Consider the following 21,502-nt stretch of genomic DNA (forward strand, 5'->3'; position numbering starts at 1 on the left):
ATCTACTAGAGAAGATGGGATGGAATGGAGTCAATTGTGCATATAGAGAAGGAGAAGGGCTACCTCTTCAAGTGAGATAGGAGTGAAGGAGGAGATAGTGGCAGAAGCCATCTAAGTAATGTGAGATGAGGAGGAGGGAACAAGAGGGAGCTCTCAGTGAATGGCCTCAGTTTTTTCATTGAGATATGAGTCAAGGTGAGGGGAAGGGAAGCTAAGAAGTTGAGGGGAAGGGAAGACAATTGGGGTTTAAGGAGGGATGAAAAGGCTTGGAAAAGACACTGTGCTGAATGGTATAATGAGTCAGAGAAGTATAAAAGGATGGCCTTGCTGCAGTGAGGGTCTAGTTCTGATTATAACTTGTAACATAAACTTGTAGTGCACTCCAAATAGCATGGTTTTGTCATTTTCTCTAGTTCGGTAGCACACAAGTAAGGGCAAAGCAGTAGGTGATGAGAATAAAATCCAAGATTGAGGCTTGGCAGGAGGAAAGATTGGTGATAGCATAAGGCAACAAGGAATTTGAGAGGAGAGTACAGTGTAGCTGAACTGATTTACCAAGGGGTCAGGATGGGGAGAGGAGAGTGCAAGGGTGATGACCTGTTAGAGAGCCAAGTGGTCAAAAAATTGGAGGTCACAAAAAATATGAAGAACAGTGTCTGGGGTTGCAAGGCAGAGGGAGAGGTAGAATGACAGATTGTGATTAAATAAGAGAATTTCAGAGTTCCTGAACATGAAAGTGGAGCATTTGTGTTTGATGGCAGGATCAACAATGTGACCATCTCTGTGGTGGGGTGGGGGCAATGGATTGAGTGCTGGTCCTGGAGTCAGGAAGACTCATTTTCCTGAGTTCAGATCTAGCCTCAGACACTTACTAGCGGTGTGACTGTGGGCAAGTCACTCCACCCTGTTGACCTCAGTTTCTTCATCTATAAGAACTGGAGAAGGAAATTCCAAACCACTCCAGTATCTTTGTCAAGAAAACCCCAAAAGGATCACGAGAGTTGGACATGACTGAACAGTGATTGAACAACAACAAAAAGATGGGGTGGAGGGATAGGTCAAGTAGAACAAGTGAGCAGAGGAGTTGGGAGGGCAGCGTGTTTGAGGGAATGTCTGTGGGAAGGCAGGAGTTGGTTTAGGGCTGGGGTGTGGAGGGACATGAGGGGAGAGGAGAGAGTGTGGATTGAAATGGAGATTGATTAGGAGGGGACTGATCGAATGATAAGGTCAGAAGCTGGAATTCAGAGAGGTAAGAGGAGAGTGGGGAAAGGAAGCAGAGACAGTTTAGCCAGAAAATGTAGAGATGTAGGACAATTGCTAACAAGGATGGATGGTATATTTCACTGGGGTGGGGGAGGAAACTCATCAAACAGACCAGAAAGGTGACCAGGAGACATATTATGGAGGGCTTTAAGGGTTAGACTGAAAATGTTCTATTTTATCTTAGAGGTGACAGGGAATCATTAAAGATCTTAGTAGGATATGGGTAGGGTCCAGTCTGTGCTTTAGGAATATCATTTTGATAGCTATAGAACAATGCATCAGTGAGAGATTGAAAGCGGGAAGTCTATTACAATAGTCCATACAAGAGATGGTGAAGGTATAAACTAGGGTAGAAGCTGTGTAAGTTGAGAAAAGTGGGTTGAATGATATATCGTTAAGGTAGAACTGACCATGACTTGATGAGAACCAAATATCTACAGAAATTCTTGTTCTTGTTGCCTTTGTGCATGTGAAGTGTAATCTGCTCCACCAACTTCTTCATTTGCCTCTCCAAAGAAAACCTGTGAACCTTCCTTCTGTCTGTTCTAGATGTGGTTACTGAGAATAATTTCTGTGTAACCAAAAGGCCTGAGGGCTCAATAATAATAGTTGTGCTGTGTGTGTGTGTGTGTGTGTGTGTTATTTTGTTTAGTGCACAGTTCATAATTTACTAATACTGACTATCCCGACTTCTACTTATTATAAATAGTAACTTAATCTTTTCTTCCTTCTCATTGACTTTTGGCTCAACAGGGCAGTGCAGCCTTCTGAACTTGTGGGAAGTGTGTGGACTAAAGAAGATAAGGAAATAAATTCCCCAAATTTGTTGAAGATGATTCGGCATACTACAAATCTTACTCTCTGGTTTGAAAAGTAAGTACACATGTGGTATATAGTGCTAGTGTCAAAATTGAAGTTAAATACTTTAAAAAAATTCTTTAAACTCATGCACATTTTCTAAGCAGTATTTCTTTGTATCTTTTTTTGACCAGGTGCATAGTAGAAGCAGAAAACTTTGAAGAACGAGTGGCAGTATTAAGTAGGATTATAGAAATTCTGCAAGTTTTTCAAGATTTGAACAATTTCAATGGTGTATTAGAGATAGTCAGTGCAGTGAATTCAGTGCCTGTGTACAGATTGGATCACACATTTGAAGTAAGTTTTAGGCCATAAATATTTCCTTCCTTTGGAGGAAGAAACAATGTTTATATAGAAAGATCTAAATCTATATATGTGTGTGTGTGTATGTATATTTATATATGCATATTATACACGTGCATTAAATGTTGTAAGGAGGCAGCATAGCATTGATGGAAAGTCAAACTCAAGCCAAGATGATTTGTATTCAAGTCCCACCTGATATGTAGAAGCTGTGTGACTCTGAGCAAATCATTTAACCTCTGAGTGTTGTAGACACATTTATTAAGCATCTCCTATGCCCCATGTTTAAGTGCTAGGGATAAAAATGAGAAAAAAGAAAGAAGGGACCTGCCCCCAAGGAACTTATGTTCTGATAAAGGAAGCTCCAAAGATGGGAGTAGAGAGGGAGAGAAGGTGCCTGGTGGAGCAGGCTTGGTGGAGAGGAGATACCGGAGGTGAGGTTTCTCCTTAAATGGGGTTTTGGAGTTCATGGCTCCAGCCTCCAGTCAGAGAGTTAGAGTGTAGTGATAAAGTGCAGTTCCAAGGCTGATGAGATTAAAGGATGCTGAGGCTATCCCCATAATGAGCTTCCCAGACTTGGTGGAGATGTGAGTCACAGAAGTCTGAAGTAGTTAATCCAGGTGCGAAATGTGTCATAGAAAAGGTGCCAACCTTAATTGTTACGGGGTGTCCACACCTAAGTTTCCTATACCTGTGGGTCCAGTTGCATATTACATAATGTATCATGTGTCATATATAAAATATGCAATCACATTTTTAGAAAGTTTCTTTAGTATGATACATATTTCTGCAGATAAAAATAGAAAATTGATACTAGACCATTTAAGGTTAGTGTTATGAAGTATAGAGGATGTATTTTTTTTCCAGTATGCCTTAGTATAAAGGTGTAACAAGTGAATGAGCTTTGTTGCTGTGCCACATGTGACCATCTTGAATGATCAAAGAAGATGAGTACTTGAGAACATGGTTGAAGAAGGAATAATGTAGGGAAATTTGTATTGCTGTTTTCTGAACTATGACAACGACTATAAAAGATTTCAGTCCAGGACCCTTTTTAAATTTTAAATTTGCTTTAAAAAATTTATTTAAGGATGGGTTCAAAAAACCAAAAATTTGCACTGGTGGTTTGGACAAGTACTTGATCTGCTGATTAGAGCTGATTGATTTTTGAGACTTTTAGGTTGGCTCAATTATCTCAAGAGGTTTATAAAAACTTTAGTTTCAGAAAAAAGTTAAATATATGTCACACTTAGGAGCAGGATGACCTGACGCAAAATCAGATATGAAAGATGGCAAAACTTCAAAAACAATGCAATCTTTAGGTTTCATCTTTTAATTTAACATAAAAGATGTTGGGAAAAAGAGAGGGGTGTGCGTGTATGTTTGTGTGTGTGGTTTTGGGCTTTGTGTTAATTAGCAAATAAAAGTATTCCTTATTTTATGTAGTGTTTCTGAAAAGTTGTGTGTAGATCAAATTCTTACAGATCATTCAGAATGTATTAGAGGAATTGTTTTGATAAATGAAAAACTCTTTTTGGTATTGTCATTGGCTTTTCATAAAAGGAGTACATTGATAGTTTTAAAAATATGTATATGGTATTAGCATGAATTTAATCAAATATGATCCATTTATAGCTACAAGATTAAAAGGGAATAGCAACCTGTACCTTTAACAGAACTTATACTTGTTTTAAGGCATTACAGGAAAGAAAACGGAAGATTTTAGATGAAGCAGTAGAACTAAGCCAAGATCACTTTAAAAAATACCTAGCAAGACTTAAATCAATCAACCCACCTTGTGTGCCTTTTTTTGGTAAGTTACCACATAATCATTTTATATTGTCCATACACACACACACACATAGTGTGTGTATATTTTTTTCTTTCCTTTTAACATACTACATTATATGTCTAGTAGGCAGAGTTTTTAGGCTTTGAAAAAAATCTATTTAGAATGGCCTTGCAGTTTCCTCTGTTAGCTGTTTTTCTTCAGTGCTATTAATAAATGATTTACATAAACTAATATTTGAGTTGTTACAAACTGCTACTGTGCACCTGCATGGAAACAAAGAATAATTTATTTTGATATCTGAACTGTATAGGTTTTGAGAGAAAAGTTCAAATAAATTGTGATCTGGTAAATTTATTAGTTCCATGAAAACACAACATCAAGCAAAATAATTTATAGTGACAGTTCTTTAGGAGCGGTACGTATTGGGTAACTGACCAGGGTTTAGTGTTAATGACAAGCCCCAGCTGAACTGAATGATGTACCATAACCCATGTTTTCTTAGCTCTGAGCCTAGCGCAAATGGGACCATCTCCCCAGCCGTGCTTGCCTGATTCCCACTAACCAGCAATGATGTTTTCCCTCTTGAATTTCACGTGGGACTTTGTACTTCTCAAGCAGTCTTTGTTGTTGTTGTGGTAATTAGTGTATGTGCTGAATCCCCAGGGGTTTGCTGGTAAATGTTTAATAACTGATCCTCGGAGGGGAGGGGAGGAAAGGTACACACAACACACTTTTAAGTTTAGTCTGCTTTATTAACATTTTTCCATCACTTTTTAAAGTCTAGACAGTCCAGAAAACAACTCAGTCCCTGACTTGCGGTGTTTGCTGATTTCTAGGGTATAAAATCGCACTATGAAAATTTAACAAATCATCTCTAAGCCAACCCAATTTGAGCAGGCTCCAATGTATCCCTTCATGCCTTCCTACTCCACTCTAAGCTCTCAAATCAGTCTTTCAACCAGCACCTACTACAATAGGTGCCTAATAAAAATTTGTTGGATTGAATGAGTTTGAAGTATGACCAACTGGAAAGAACACTGGATTTGAAGGGAGCAGACCTAGCAATGATTCCACCTCTATCTTGGGCAAGTCACTTAACTTCCCTGGACCTCAGATTCGTCATATGTAAAAATTAGTGGATTGGACTAGATGATTTTTAACATTTGTTCCGGTCACAAATCCTTTGATTGTATGAAAAAACTGTTGGTCAGGAGTAGAAAAAATAAGTTTCTTCATTTAGAGTGTAGAATTTGTAAGTTCTTCCGTTTTTGCTCTTGTCTTTTTATTCAAATAAAGTTAAAAAAAGGTAAAATTTTTATTTTTAAAATCTTTTCTTATGATAAGAATTTTTTTAGTGGCATATTCACCACTAAATAAATTAGGATTTACCTGTTAAATTGTCAGCACTATACATTTAAAACATTGCTTTCAGAGTCCCATAGTTAATCCTTGATTACCCTTACATATTATATACCTTGTAATACCTGTGCCCTTTTGAGGCAAAAATATGTAATTAATAACATTTAATGCAAACGGGCATGGCACAGTGGGTAGGGAGCCAACCTAACCGCCAGGGCCAACTGAGAAGACTTGCCTCTGACATACTGGCTGTGTTTCTGTGGGCAAATCGCTTATCCTATTAGGAATCTGGGCAGCTCTCTAAGACCATAAATCACAGAGAGGATGCCAATTTAACACTGGTAGAAGGAGATTTCTCACCAAGGAATTCCCTATATCAGTTAAATTACAGATCTAGTTCTAGGCCCTGTCCTTCTCTCCTAATAATCTTGAATGTAAGGTAAAATGAGAATGGAATAATGAAATTTTTCTTTTTTTCATAGGAATATATTTAACAAATATTCTGAAGACTGAAGAAGGGAATAATGATTTCCTTAAAAAACAAGGGAAAGAATTAATCAACTTTAGTAAAAGAAGGAAAGTAGCTGAAATTACTGGAGAGATTCAGCAGTATCAGAATCAGCCTTATTGTTTACGGATAGAATCAGAAATAAGGGTAAAATTTTTCCTTTACTAAATTTTAAGGAGAACATTTCAAATGTTGACATGTTATAACTAATTATAATATTATTTATTTTGTCATAATATTATTTTGAGAGGTCATGTGGATAGAGAACTAGCCTTGTTCAAGTCCTGCCCCGATACATACTAGCTGTGTGACCCTGGACAAATAATTTAATCTCTCAGTGCTTCAGGAAGTTCTCTAAAGATTGACTGTCTTCATGAGTCTAAGGAGTTACTTAACAGTCCATAGGGTTATAGAATCTTAGTATTATAGTGGGAAGAGACCCTGGGGAGATCATGTAATCTAACCTCATTTTACAGGTGAGGAAACAAAGGTCTAGAAAGAGGAGGCCGACTTGCCCGGTGTAGTGTGGGGAGTAAACAGCTGGATTTAGGGTATGAAAGATGTGGGTTCCCAATGCTAAGTGAAGTGAGCAGAACCAGGAGAGCACTGTACACAGTCACAGCAACATTGTGCGGTGACCGACGTTGATAGACTTAGCTCTTCTCAGCAGTGCAGTAATCTAAGACAATTCCAGAAGACCCATGATAGAAAATGCTATCCACATGCAGAGAAAGAAGTATGGAGTCTGAATGCCAATTGGAAGCATACTATTTTCTGTCTTTTTTTCTTCTTTCTCTTGGCTTTCCCCTTTGGTTTTAATTCTTCTTTACAGTGTGACTAATGTGGAAATATGTTTAATATAATTGTAAAAAAAAAAAGATGTGAGTTCAGATCTCAACTCTTCACAATGCTTAGTAGAGTGACCATGAACAAGTCATTTAATTTATGTGCCTTGATCAGTTCCTAATAGTGACGTGCTTTGGGGTAGGGAGCTTCTATACTGGAAGTTTGTTATTCTGATGAAAGCAGAGATCCTTTGCATATTCACACATTATAGTTCTGAACAGTATTATAGTTTTTATATTACCCCAGTGGATAAGTGGTCAAAAGATATGAAGAAACAGTTCTCAAAAGAATTGGAATCTTTTATAAAAGATGTATGAAAGATTGTCCCAAATTGCTAATGAGAAAATTGCAAGTGAAAACAATTTTAAAGTTTAACTTTATGTCCAGAAAATTGATAAAGATGACAAAAGATGAAATAGCTTCATCTTGGAGGGACTTCAAGGAGATAGGCAGAAGGCATTAAGACACTATTGGTAGAACTGTGAATTGGTCCAACCATTCTTGAAAGTAATTTAGAATTCTGCTTTAAGAAAAAAAAAGATCAAGGAAGAAGAGACAATATGCTTCTTGGAGTATATTTTTACTGATCTTTTTTTATATGCTTCTTGACCATATTCATAATGCTAACCATTTTGGATGCTTTACGTTATATAAATATACTTAGGTAGAGAGGTGTAATGGAAATAATGTTGGAATTGGAGTCAGGAGATCTGAGTTCATCTCTACCTGTGAGATGATCTGGTACGACCAAAAGCAAGCTATTAAACTTCTCAAAGCCTCAATTTCTTCATCTACAAAATAAAGATAACTTTTGCCCTACATAACTTTCAATGAAAGTATTTTGCAAACCTTAAAGCACTGTGTAAATGAATTATTAAAATTGTTAATTTGCTTATTTTTAATAGGAGTAAGATTTTGTGTTATGGGAAGGAAATATGTATATATATATACACGCACAGTAAAAACTGGTTTATCTAGAATTCTGTCAGCTTGAACTTTTAACTAGCACTTCTCTAAAGTGTGATAATGAGTGACTTTGATAATTATCCTAAAGATATCCATAATTAGATGGCGGCTGGAAAGCAGGGACTAGCGTGAGCTCCCCACCGAGCCCCTCCAAAAACCTATAAAAAATGGCTCTGAACCAATTCTAGAACGGCAGAACCCACAAAATAGCAGAAGGAAGCAGGGCTCCAGCCCAGGATAGCCTGGATGGTCTCTGGGTGAGGTCTATCCCACACGGAGCTGGGAGCAGAGCAGAGCCCAGCATGGGTGGCGCAGACCAACAAGACCAGGAGCCAGGCAGAGCGTGCCCTAGTGCCCTGAATCAGTGAACTGCAGCAGTTACCAGACTTCTCAACCCACAAACACCAAAGACAACAGAGAAGGTTAGTGGGAAAATCTGCTGGGGACAGAGTTTAAAAAGGAGTTCCCAGTTCAGCCACCGCCCCGGGGGCAGCGGAGGTGGGGCAGCTACAGAAGTACAGCTGCAGTTGCTTCCGGCCCCAGGCCCACCTGGTGGGAGGAAGTAAGTGGTGAATCAGAGCAGGAGTGAAGAGCCTGCTGAAGATCTAAGTCCAGTCTGGGTTGGGGGTTTTGGGGAAGGAGGAGTGCTGGTGTGGCAGAGCTGGCACATCTCCCCAGGCTTGGAACATAGTTCTCTTAACTCTACAAGCAGTCATAACCTGCTGAAAAACTCAAGGGTCAAGTTAGGTGGTTGGGAATATGGCCAGGCAGTGAAAACACACCCAGATTCAGTCTCAGACTCTGGAATCTTTCTTTAGTGACAAAGAAGACCAAAACATACAGACAGAAGAAGTCAACAAAGTCAAAGAGCCTACACCAAAAGCCTCCAAGAAAAACTTGAATTGGTCTCAGGCCATGGAAGAGCTCAAAAAGGATTTGGAAAAGCAAGTTAGAGAAAGTAGAGGAAAAACTGGGAAGAGAAATGAGAAGGATGCGAGAAAACCATGAAAAACAAGTCAATGACTTGCTAAAGGAGACCCCCAAAAATACTGAAAAATATACTGAAGAAAATAGACTAAGTCAAATGGCAAAAGAGCTCCAAAAAGCCAATGAGGAGAAGAATGCCTTGAAAGGCAGAATTAGCAAAATGGAAAAGGAGGTCCAAAAGACCACTGAAGAAAATACTACCTTAAAAATGAGGTTGGAGCAAGTGGAAGCTAGTGACTTGATGAGAAATCAAGATATTATCACACAGAACCAAAGGAATGAAAAAATGGAAGACTGTGAAAGATCTCATTGGAAAAACCACCGACCTGGAAAATAGATCCAGGAGAGATAATTTAAAAATTATTGGACTACCTGAAAGCCATGATCAAAAAAAGAGCCTAGATACCATCTTTCAAGAAATTATCAAGGAGAACTGCCCTGATATTCTAGAGCCACAGGGCAAAATAGAAATTGAAAGCATCCGCTGATTGCCTCCTCAAATAGATCCCAAAAAGAAATCTCCTAGGAATATTGTCGTCAAATTCCAGAGCTCCCAGATCAAGGAGAAAATACTGCAAGCTGCCAGAAAGAAACAATTTGAGTATTGTGGAAACACAATCAGAATAATCCAAGATCTAGCAGCTTCTACATTAAGAGATCGAAGGGCTTGGAATATGATATTCCGGAGGTCAGTGGAGCTAGGATTAAAACCAAGAATCACCTACCCAGCAAAACTGAGTATCATGCTCCAAGGCAAAATATGGATTTTTAATAAAATAGAGGACTTTCAAGCTTTTTCAGTGAAAAGACCAGAACTGAATAGAAAATTTGACTTTCAAACACAAAAATCAAGAGAAGCATGAAAAGGTAATCAAGAAAAAGAACAAGAAAAAGAAATTGCCTACATGTATGATTCATGAGACCCCAGTATTAGGGTAGCTGAAGGGAATATGCATACATACATACATACATACATACATACATGCATATATATATATATACACATATATATATATATCTTTAGGTATATATATGTATATGTGAGTGTGTATGTATGTATATATGTATGTGTATATATATATGTGTATATATATATATATATATAGAGAGAGAGAGAGAGAGAGAGAGAGAGAATGGGCACAGGGTGAGTTGAAGATGAAGGGAAGATATCTAAAGAAATAAAATCAAATTAAGGGATGAGAGAGGAATATATTGAGAGAGCGAGATAGGGAGAGATGGAATGGGGTAAATTATCTCGCATAAAAGTGGCAAGAAAAAGCAGTTCTGTAGGAAGAGAAGAGAAGGCAGGAGAGGGGGAATGAGTGAATCTTGCTCTCATCAGATTTGACTTGAGGAGGGAACAGCATACATATTCAATTGGGTATCTTACCCCACAGGAAAGAAGGAGGAAGAAGATTTTAAAAAAGGGGGGATGATAGAAGGGAGGGCAGATGGGGGTGGAGGTAATCAAAAACAAACACTTTCGAAAGGGGACAGGGTCAAGGGAGAAAATTCAATAAAGGGGGATAGGTTAGGAAGGAGCAAAATATAGTTAGTCTTTCACAACATGAGTATTGTGGAAGGGATATACATAATGATACGCATGTGGCCCATGTTGAATTGCTTGACTTCTTAGGGAGGGTGGGTGGGAAGGGAAGAGGGGAGAGAATTTGGAACTCAAAAGCTTTAAAAACCGATGTTCAAAAACAAAAAAAAAGTTTTTGCATGCAACTAGAAAATAAGATACATAGGCAATGGGGCGCAGAAATTTATCTTGCCCTACAAGAAAGGAAGGGAAAAGGGGATGGGAGGGGAGTGGGGTGACAGAAGGGAGGGCTGACTGGGGAACAGAGCAACCAGAATATGTGCCATCTTGGAGTGGCGGGGAGGGTAGAAATGGGGAGAAAATTTGTAATTCAAACTCTTGTGAAAATCAATGCTGAAAACTAAATAAAAAAAAAGATATCCATAATTATCTGAATCAAAATTTAAATGTATTGTTTTGTTAAGTAGATTTTATTGTATTCTAATTTTTTTTAAAAAGTAGTAACATAGAGCAGATGTGTTAACTTTCCCCTAACCAGAACACCTATATTCCTATTCACTCATACCAGGAACATCATACATTATAGTTCTAGAGCTAGGAGAAGCTTAGAGATAACTTATTTAGCACTGTCATGTTGCAAGTGAGGAAACTGAGGCCTGAGTAGGTTAAGTGACTTGACCTGAGTCACAGAGGTAGTAAGTGTCAGAGGTGCAGTTTGAACCCAGGTCTTCTCTTTCTGCTGTACCATATTGCTTCGATTTTTAATGAGCCTGGTTTAGCGAGTACATACAGTCTTTGACTGTAGAACGTTTACATGTACAAAGGGGATCCCCCTCTGTAACAGTTCCTGCTCACTTCACAAGATCTCAGTAATACCTGCTCTCTTTTTTGCAAGATTATCATTGCTGGTGTCAGGGAGTATGTACCTTGCTGCATCACCAGAATCAGTTCTTCACAGATTGTTGTTGAGTTGTTTTTCAGTCACATCTGACCCTTCTTGACTCCATTTGGGGTTTTCCTGGCAAAGCTACAGGAATGGCTTGCCATTTTCTTCTCCAGCTCATTTTACAGATGAGGAAACTGAGGCAAACAGGGTTTAAAGACTTGCCCAGGATCACACCGCTAATAACATCTGAGGCTGGATTTGAACTCATGAAGATGAGTCTTTCTGATTCCAAACCCAGTGCTCCGTCCACTGTGCCACCTGGCTGCCCCCTCTTGGCAGAAGCACAGGCCTTGAACCAACGAGGCCGTCTGCTGTGACCTCCCTCTGTTCCTTCACCTTCCACCTCAAGATGCCCTCCGCAGAATCTCCAGCTTTATCTTCTTTGCTCCAGGATCTGAGAAGTGACTTTTCTTCTTCCCAAGGCTTGCTCTTGTGCCCTCCACCCCCAGATTGTAAACCTAGTGGCCATGAACCTCAATCCCTGCAGACGAATCCGGATTTCCCCGTGTCAGTAACGATGTAGATGGTAACCGTCAGAAGGCCTCTGTGGTTCTGTGTCTCGGAGTGGACGAGACTGTCCACACAGAAGGAACCGCCTCCCACGAGGCATCGATCCGCCCTCTCAGAGCAGTGAAACATTCCATACACAGCGTCACAGCGTGGAGCCCCGGCACCCCAAACCCCTCCGACCCCTGCTGGGGCCTTCGCAAACACAGACTCACCGTACAGCTGAGTCAGCCTGTTCAGCTCTAGCCATCGCGAAGGTGGCCATTAGCAGCATAACTGCTCTCGCTCTGCATTTCCTGTGGCAAAACTTCCTTTTCCTGTCAGCAAGCCTCTCCCACCACATGTGACTCAGGCATCCTGTGATGTAAGCAGGTCACATGGCCTATTAATGGTGGGAAAGATCTTCAAATGTAAATTGCTCTTACACCCCCATCATTAGAAAACTTTCACTTGACCTTGTTATCCCTTCCAGCTGTCCTCATATTTCCTTTCTTTAAAGGTTAAAGGCCTCGAATCAGTAGTCCATACTCTACTTTCCTGCATTCTATTTATTTCTCAACTTCAGACCTCGCTGTCAGCTTAAACTGATCTTCTCAAGGTCAGCAGTGACCTCTAATTGGTAACACATGGCTTTTCTTTAGTCCTCGTGCTTCTTGACTTCTGTACCTTTTCACCCCAGTTTTGCAGGTTCCAAGTTTGCAGTGCTGGAGTCATCTTTGGCTCTTTATTCACCTGCACTTGACATATTCCCCCAATGACCATGTTTTGTCAGTGATACTTCCTCAACGTTTCTCACATTTATTCCCTTTTCTGTACTTCAGGCCTTCGTCTCTTTTGAGGCGCTCTGTTATAATAGCCTTTTTATTAGACTTCCTGATTTATGACTTTCCTGCCCTAATCCATCCTTCACATGTCTTCAGTAAGTTCTTTTCGTTTCTTGTTTAAAACTCTCTAGCCTTGAATTTTTAAGGTCCAGTGTACCTTTCCAGGCTTATTTCATATTCCTTCCTTTCAGGCACTGTACAGTGCAGCCAAGCAGACCTATTTACTGTGACCTGTACATAATATTTGTTGTTCCGTCATGGTCCAACTCTTCGTGACCCCATTTGGGCTTTCCTTGGCAATGATGCTGGAGTCATTCGCCATTTCCTTCTCTAGCTCATCATACAGATAAGGAAACTGAGGCAAACAAGATTAAGTGACTTGCTCAGGGTCACACAGCTAGTAAGTGTCAGAGGCTGGATTTTTAACTCAGAAAGATGAGTCTTCCTGACTCTAGGCCTAGTGCTCTGTGCACTATGGTGCCACCTAGCTGCACCTACATACAATATTACTTTTCCCTTTTCCACGCCTTTGCACAGTGTCATCTATGCTTCAGAAAACCTGCCTTCCATTCTAACTCTTGGAATCCCTTAAATCCTTTCAAGCCTTAGTTCAGGTGCCACCTCCTGAAAGAAACTTTTCTTCATTTTCACTTACTCCCTTAGTACCCCTCCCCTCCTTCTTCCACTTATCTGTGTACATGGCATATCTTTCCAGTAGAACATAAGCTTCTTGAGGTTTCTTTTTTGTCTTTATATCCTTAGCAACTGCAGCAGTGGCTTGTACATAAGAGGGACTTCATAAATTCTTATTGAACAAGGTTAGATTCTTGATCACCTTCCCACTGTATTGGCATGAGGTGCTTTTCACATCTTAAATTGGCAGTTTGCATTTTCCCATAGAAACAATGTTAAATTGTGGTAAGAAATATAATTACTAATTTTTAAGTACACTTTGGTCCAAGTAGGTATTCATGAGTTAGTATGGAAACTTTTAACTACCATTTATAACATTTTTTCTATGATTAACTACATTGTGAATTACAGTGATGCAAACAAGTCTCTGGGACACAAACTACCTATACTCTCTTTCAGAAAAACAAGAAGACTTATACAAGTTACATAATTTCTCTGGACCTCAGTCTCATAAAGATTTGGGCTAGGTATCAACTAAGATCTCTTCTAAGTCTAAATCTGTGATCCTAATGTATTTCTGATTACTGATAGGCTTAAGCTGTGGTATCAGTGTTGCTTATTAGAAATAATAGTAGTTTTGCCACCAGCTTTGTCACCTTGAGCAAGTCATAGTTTCTATTAGTTTTAATTTCATTGACTTGCCAAATGAAAAAAGGGTCATCATGAGGATCAAATGAGAGTAATGTAAATTAAAGTACTTTGAAAACTGTAAAGTGCTGTACTATAAGATATGCGTATGTATACAAACAGATAGACGTGTGTCTGTACACAATATATGTGTGTATTTCTTAGTCTAACACACATATGTATATACATACATACCTACATACACACTTATACATGCTTAGCCTAGTACTTGACACATGGTAGGTATTTATATACATATGACACAGTTGTATGCCTTGTGTTTAGACTCCTAGCGCCTGCCATTGAAGTAGTTTTTAATCTATTTCAAACAATGACTTGTTTATAAGATGTGGCTAACAAAGTAACAAGAATGAGTTTTATTCTATCGAGTATAAAAGTAGTCAAGTTATTTTATAATCATAGCTTGTAGAGCATTGAATAGTGCAGTTGCTGTCTTATCATGGGTTAGCTTTGGAAAATAATGTTTGTTGAACATGGTCTTTGGTCTTGAGCCTACTTCTTGGGCATCAAGGGTATGTTTGCTCAACCAAATACTTGTTTGTTATTAATTACCACTTTTGCTTGAGAGTTAGGCAGTTCCTTGAAAAATAAAAGAAATGAAAAAGGAAAACAAATGAATAAACAAACAGAGAGTCTTGGTATGGCTTCTTTTCAGGATTTTTCTTGAAAAAACAAATGAAATTTGTGCTTATGTTGAAGATCATAAAAATTACTCATCTCTATATTTTATTTCAGAGGTTCTTTGAAAATCTCAACCCTATGGCAAATGCATCAGACAAAGAATTTGCAGACTATTTATTCAATAAATCACATGAAATTGAACCCCGAAACTGTAAACAACCATCTCGATTTGTAAGTACTTTTACCTGTGTCCTACAGCTGATAAAATAGCATGCTAGGTTTCATAAGAAAATGGAGGAAATTTGGGAGAAAAAAAGGAATTTTCCATTTCCAAAAATATTACTCTCTTCAGTAGTTTGCAGCTTAGGACAAAGTAAAATAATTAAATATATCGACTTAAATACTTAACTCTTCAAATTTGTACATCTTTAAAATATTATTAACACGCACTTATTTGCCACAATCATTTGTGTATGTTTTAGCATTGAGTTCACAAGGATTATTTCAGTCTTTAGTTTCTGTTTCTTTAGTTGTTTTAAATTGACACAAATTCTTTAGTTCATTATGAAATCATGCTTTTCTCATATTAGATACTTTTGCATACATTAAGCATACTTTTGAAGAATAGACTGTTTTTCTTAGTCTAGCCTTTGATAATAGCACATACATTTTTTAAGATTATTTTTAGTTTTCAGCATTCATTTCCACAAGATTTTGAGTTACAAATTTTTTCCCCATCTCTCCCCTCACCCCACCCCAAGATGGCATGTATTCTGATTGCCTCTTTGCCCAGTCTGCCCTCCCTTCTATCACCCATCCCCTTTCTCCGTACTTTCTTGTTGGGCAAGATAGATTTCTATACCCCATTGCCTTGTATATCTCATTTCCCAGTTAGCATGTACATTTTCAATAGAATTTATATCAGGTATACTGGCCACTGAAGTTTGCTTATCTCCACATCCAGGTCATATAATAGTATTCTATTTCTATTTTGGAATATCATAAGTTTAGAACAGTTTTGCTTTTTAGTATATTAATGTATTTTTTTCGGAGTTCATCATCCACTCAGTGGCATCAAGACTTGCTACTGGGAGTAAAAAGTCCTCCGAACGTTAGGTTTAGACCATCATCTCAGCATATACCACAGTATTCAAATGGATATAAAAAGTTATATCATAAACAAATTAGAGCAATAGAGGAGGAGATAAACTTTTAGATAGGAGAAGAGCTTTGACTAATCAAGGGATAGAAAGAGGATTATAGGAGATAAAATGGATCATTTTGATTACATAAAATTGGAAAGTTTAAAAATAACGTAGTTAGAATTGAATGGGTAAATGGGGGAAAATATTTGCAGCAAATTTTTCTGATATAGATCTTTTATCCAAAATATCTTGGATAATAGGGAATTTAAAAACAAGAACCATTATGCAATCAATAAATGGACGTAGGATATGAACATGTAGTTCTCAAATTAGGAGAGGCAGGCTATCAACAATTATAAGAAGAAACACTCCAAATCACTAATAATAACCGATGCAAATTAAAACGTCTTTGAGTTTCCGCCTCAGTGCCATCAAATTGACAAGGATAACCAAGAAAGGAAAGTGACAATTGATGGATGTCTAACAGGAGGAATGGTACACCAATAAATTCACTGCTGGTGGAGCTGTGAATTGGTCCAGTCATTTCTGGGAAGCAATTTGGTACAACACTTAAAAATCACTCAATTCTGCTAACTTTTTGATCCAGCAATACTATTCCTAGACAAAAAGATCCTTCAGAGAAAAAGGAAGGACTCGTTTGTTTTTTTTTAATTATAGTAACAATTTTTCCTTCTGTATACAGACACAGCCATTACCCTAGTTCAACTAGTTAAGTGCAGCGGGTGAATGGCTGAACACTTGATGATATATTAGTGTAATGGAATATGATTAAAATAGCTGATTTTCATATAGCACTTTAAGGTTTGCAAAGTTCCTTACAAATATAGCATTTGATCCTTACAACAACCCTGGGAGGTAGGTGCTGTTATTATCATCCGCATTTTATAAACTGAGACAGACAGGAGTTAAGTGACTTACCCAGGGTCATACAGCTAGTAGGTGTCTGATGCTGGATTAGAACTTGGGTTTTCCTGACTCCGTGCCTAACAAACAGTCTTTCCACTCTGCCGTATCCTTCACTCTCGCCTAACTCTTTTTGTGTCAGTACATAAGTCTAGCTCTAACATCACTTTCAACGAATCACCAAGCATTCCCTCTGACTTTGTACTCTAGCCATCCCCTGGATATCTGCTATAATACAACTTACTGCCCCCATTCCTCTTGCTTTCCACTTTTTGTTCTAGTAACATTAAGTGTTTCTGGAAAGGGCACATCAGTTAATTCACCATCCCTGAGACTTCCCAAACCAAAATACTGTTCCCTGGCCACTGTGCCTTTATATGTGTTGTCTCCCATAACTAAAATGTAAGTTCTTTGAGTGTGAGAACTGTCTTGTATTGGTAATCCTAGAGTTTAGAATGGTGCTTGACATATGATAAGTGCTTAATAAATTCATTACATCACATTTTTTCCACATGAACATTTTGCCTATCTTTCACTTGTATATTTAGATGATGTTAAGGAGAAACTTATGCTCAAGAGCTAGTGGTGTGAGAGCAGTTTTGTTCACAAAACTTGAGAGAATTTTCCTTTGGTGGTGTGAAAAGTATGATAGCCTTATATTCAATCTCACATTGAATTTGAGCTAAGGGCAGTGAGAGGAATTTCAGATGTAGTATTACATTGTTTTCAAGTTAGGATGGTAGTATTCTCTCAACTCAATTTTTAATTCTGTTTTATTAAAAAAAACTAAGTGCTTAGTAATGTGAATGATGTTTGTTTTTCCTAGCCTAGGAAAACAACTTTCTCCTTAAAATCTCCTGGTATAAGGCCACATGCTGGCAGACATGGCTCCACTTCAGGCACTTTACGAGGTCACCCAACACCGTTAGAAAGAGAACCATGTAAAATAAGCTTCAGTCGGATAAATGAGGCTGAGCATGAATCAGCAGCATCAGCACCAACTTCTCCAAACACACCGTCTACTCCACCAGTCTCTGCTTCTTCAGACCTCAGTGTATTTTTAGATATAGATCTCAACAGTTCCTGTGGTAAGTATTGATAACAGACATTTGGAAAGAGATTCTTTTACCAGCAACTTGACATATTCCATTTTATTTAGAAACTAAAAGATGAATGTAGTATTTTGAAAAGTAGAATCAGAATGTTAAAAGTTAGTGATTATTACAGGAGTGGAAAACTTGCTTTTGTAATTAAGTTTATGCATTTTAGAAAATTTAAATCGAGGAAATGTTTGTAAATGTTAGATGTTTATAAAACATAAAATTTCAGTGTAGTTTGAACTAATCTTATAATTTAGTACATCATTTGTTTAATTTACATAAATTACTCTCTATGTGTAATATAAAAATGAAGTATCTCTATTCTACTCCTTAACTGTGGTTATACTCCAGAGCACCGTCTTGGGTCCTGTTCTCTTCTCTACTTGGTAACCTCATCAGCTTTGATGAGTTGAATTATGTACTCCTAGGTCTATATATCCTGTCCTATAGTCTCTCCTGAGCTCTAATCCCACACCACCAGCTGCTTAGTGAACATTATAAACTGGATGTACCCTAAGCATCTCAAACTCAACATGTCCAAAACAGAATTCATTGTCTCTCCCTTGAATAAACCCACCTGTGTGCTGAGCTTCCCTGTTACTGTTTAAGGACTATCACCCCAGTTGTCCAGGTTGACAACTCTATTGTCATACTCAACTCCCCACTCTCAACCCATCTATCCAGTCACTTGCCAAACTTTGCTACTTAATGCCTTCATACAGGCTCTCAAATAATTTCCTTTCTCTATACAGACAGCCACTGCCTTAGTTCAATCAGTTAATTAACAATTTATTTAGCAGTTACTATGGTAGACACTGTACTAAATGCTGGAGATTCAAGCAAAAAGCAAAAATAATTCCTACAATAAATTAAAATTACATAAAAATTGCAAAGCCAATAGATACATATAAAATACATACAGAGTGGTTGGAAGGTAAGGGAGGCACTCTGTGACGCTGGGGACATTGACCCCCTGCAGAAGGTTGCATTTGAGCTGAATCCTAAAGGAAGCTTTGCAGAAGGGAGGAGAGAATACATTCCAGGCATGAGGGACAGCCCATCCAAGGACACAGAGGTGGAGTGTCACGTGTGAAGAGCAAGGAGGAGAATATGGCTACACTGTAGAGTGTATGCACAGGAATAAGGCATGAGGATTATAAAGGGAGGAAAGGGCCCTGTGGTGAAGGGCTTTAAAAACAAAATATATAGGATTTTATATTTGACCCTGGGAGTAGTAGGGAGACACTAAAGTTTATCAGGTAGGGAGTAGCATGATGAAAGCTGGGCTTCAGGAAGATTACTATGGCACCTTTGTGGTAGATGAGTTGGAGTGGAGAGAGAATTGAGAAAGAAGACCAATTAGATATTTATTGCAATGTGCCAGTTTAAAAGTAAAAAGAAGTAGAACTAGGGTGGTAGTTGTGTAAGTGGTAAGAATGAGGCATACATGAGAGATATGGAAAAAGAAAGGACAGGATTTGGCAACTGATTGGATGTGTGGGATAAGTGGAAGTGAAGGGTCAAGGAAGATGCTGAGGTGGTGAACTGAGGTCAAGAGCATGGTGGACTCCTAAACAGTAGTTTAGCAGAAGGGTGTTTTTTTTGGAGGAGTGGGATAGAAAGTGAATAATCATAGTTGTTACTCAATGTTATTGAGTTTGGAATACCTATGTCACATCCAGTTTGCAATGATATCAGTTAGTGAGACTTGATTAACTTTTAGAAATGAGTGTTTACTAAGGTGGTATAGCAAAAACAGTTGGTATAAAACATCCCCAAAGTGAGAACATACTCTCTCACAAGTACAGACAAAGTCCAAGGGAAAGTGATCTCAAACTTAGAGCACATGGAAATGGGGGAAACTCACAGCTCCTGGAAGTCCTTTTCTCTTCTTCATGGGGCCTTCATGTTGTCCTCCTTGGGTGCAGTATAGAGAGTGAGAAGAGAGTAAATGGAGACACCAAATATGTATGATTTTTCAAAGCCATTAGCTGAGAAGAAGAGGACAGAAATAGGATGATAGATAGTGGAAATGATATGTTCTAATAAGACTTTTTTTTTTGTTTTTCTTTTATTTAAATTTATTTATTTAACATATTTGGTTTTCAGCATTGATTTTCACAACAGTTTGAATTGCAAATTTTCTCCCCATTTCTACCCTCCCCCCCACTCCAAGATGGCATATATTCTGGTTGCCCTGTTCCCCAGTCAGCCCTCCCCTCTATCACCCCCCTCCCCTCTCATCCCCTTTTCCCTTCCTTTCTTGTAGGGCAAGATAAATTTCTACGCCCCATTGCCTGTGTATCTTATTTTTCAATTGCATGCAAAAACTTTTTTTTTTGTTTTTGAACATCTGTTTTTAAAACTTTGAGTTCCAAATTCTCTCCCCTCTTCCCTTCCCACCCACCCTCCCTAAGAAGTCAAGCAATTCAACCTAGGCCACGCATGTATCATTATGTATAACCCTTCCACAATACTCATGTTGTGAAAGGTAAACTACATTTTGCTCCTTCCCAACCCATCCCGCTTTATTGAATTTTCTCCCTTGACCCTGTCCCCTTTCCAAAGTGTTTGTTTTGATTACCTCCACCCCTATCTGCCCTCCCCTCCATCATCCCCCCCCTTTTATTTTTTTTTATCTTCCTCCCTCTTCTTTCCTGTGGGCTAAGATACCCAACTGAGTATGTATGGTATTCCCCCTCAGGCCAAATCTGATGAGAGCAAGGTTCACTCACTCCCCCCTCACCTGCCCTCTCCCCTCCTCCCACAGAACTGCTTCCTCTTGCCACCTTTATGCGAGATAATCCACCCCATTCTATCTCTCCCTATCTCCCTCTCTCAGTATGTTGCTCTCTCATCCCTTAATTTCATTTTATTTCTTTTAGATATCTTCCCTTCATCTTCAACTCACCCTGTGTCTGCTCTCTCTCTTTTACATATATGTGTGTATATATATATATATACATATATACACACACACATATAAAAACACACACACACATATATATATATATACATACATACACATGCATACATATACACATAGATACATACATACATACACATTCACTTATATATATATATATATAAACATATATATATACATATTCCCTTCAACTACCCTAATACTGAGGTCTCATGAATCATACACATCATCTTTCCATGTAGGAATGTAAACAAAACAGTTCAACTTTAGTAAGTCCCTTGCAATTTCCGTTTCTTGATTACCTTTTCATGCTTCTCTTGATTCTTGTGTTTGAAAGCCAAATTTTCTATTCAGTTCTGGTCTTTTCACTGAGAAAGCTTGAAAGTCCTCTATTTTACTGAAAGTCCATATTTTGCCTTGGAACATGATACTCAGTTTTGCTGGGTAGGTGATTCTAGGTTTTAATCCTAGCTCCATTGACCTCCGGAATATCGCATTCCAAGCCCTTCGATCTCTTAATGTAGAAGCTGCCAGATCTTGGGTTATTCTGATTGGGTTTCCACAATACTCAAATTGTTTCTTTCTGGCTGCTTGCAGTATTTTCTCCTTGATCTGGGAACTCTGGAATTTGGCGACAATATTCCTAGGAGATTTCTTTTTGGGATCTATTTGAGGAGGTGATCGATGGATTCTTTCAATTTCTATTTTGCCCTGTGGCTCTAGAATATCAGGGCAGTTCT

The 21,502-nt window shown here is 38.4% G+C and overlaps 1 protein-coding gene across 1 annotated transcript in view; it reads left to right on the forward strand.

Moving 5' to 3' along the window:
• Window positions 1-21,502, forward strand: part of SOS2 (SOS Ras/Rho guanine nucleotide exchange factor 2) — a 117,724-nt gene that overhangs the window by 87,121 nt on the left and 9,101 nt on the right. Inside the window, exons 15-20 of the mRNA XM_036749484.1 lie at window positions 2,017-2,136; window positions 2,256-2,418; window positions 4,120-4,237; window positions 6,058-6,230; window positions 14,782-14,898; window positions 17,563-17,824. Coding sequence (XP_036605379.1) covers window positions 2,017-2,136; window positions 2,256-2,418; window positions 4,120-4,237; window positions 6,058-6,230; window positions 14,782-14,898; window positions 17,563-17,824 — 953 coding nt within the window. The remainder of the gene's footprint in view (window positions 1-2,016; window positions 2,137-2,255; window positions 2,419-4,119; window positions 4,238-6,057; window positions 6,231-14,781; window positions 14,899-17,562; window positions 17,825-21,502) is intronic.

This window comes from Trichosurus vulpecula, chromosome 3 (genome assembly GCF_011100635.1).
Source record: "Trichosurus vulpecula isolate mTriVul1 chromosome 3, mTriVul1.pri, whole genome shotgun sequence".
Classification (NCBI taxonomy): Eukaryota; Metazoa; Chordata; class Mammalia; order Diprotodontia; family Phalangeridae; genus Trichosurus; species Trichosurus vulpecula.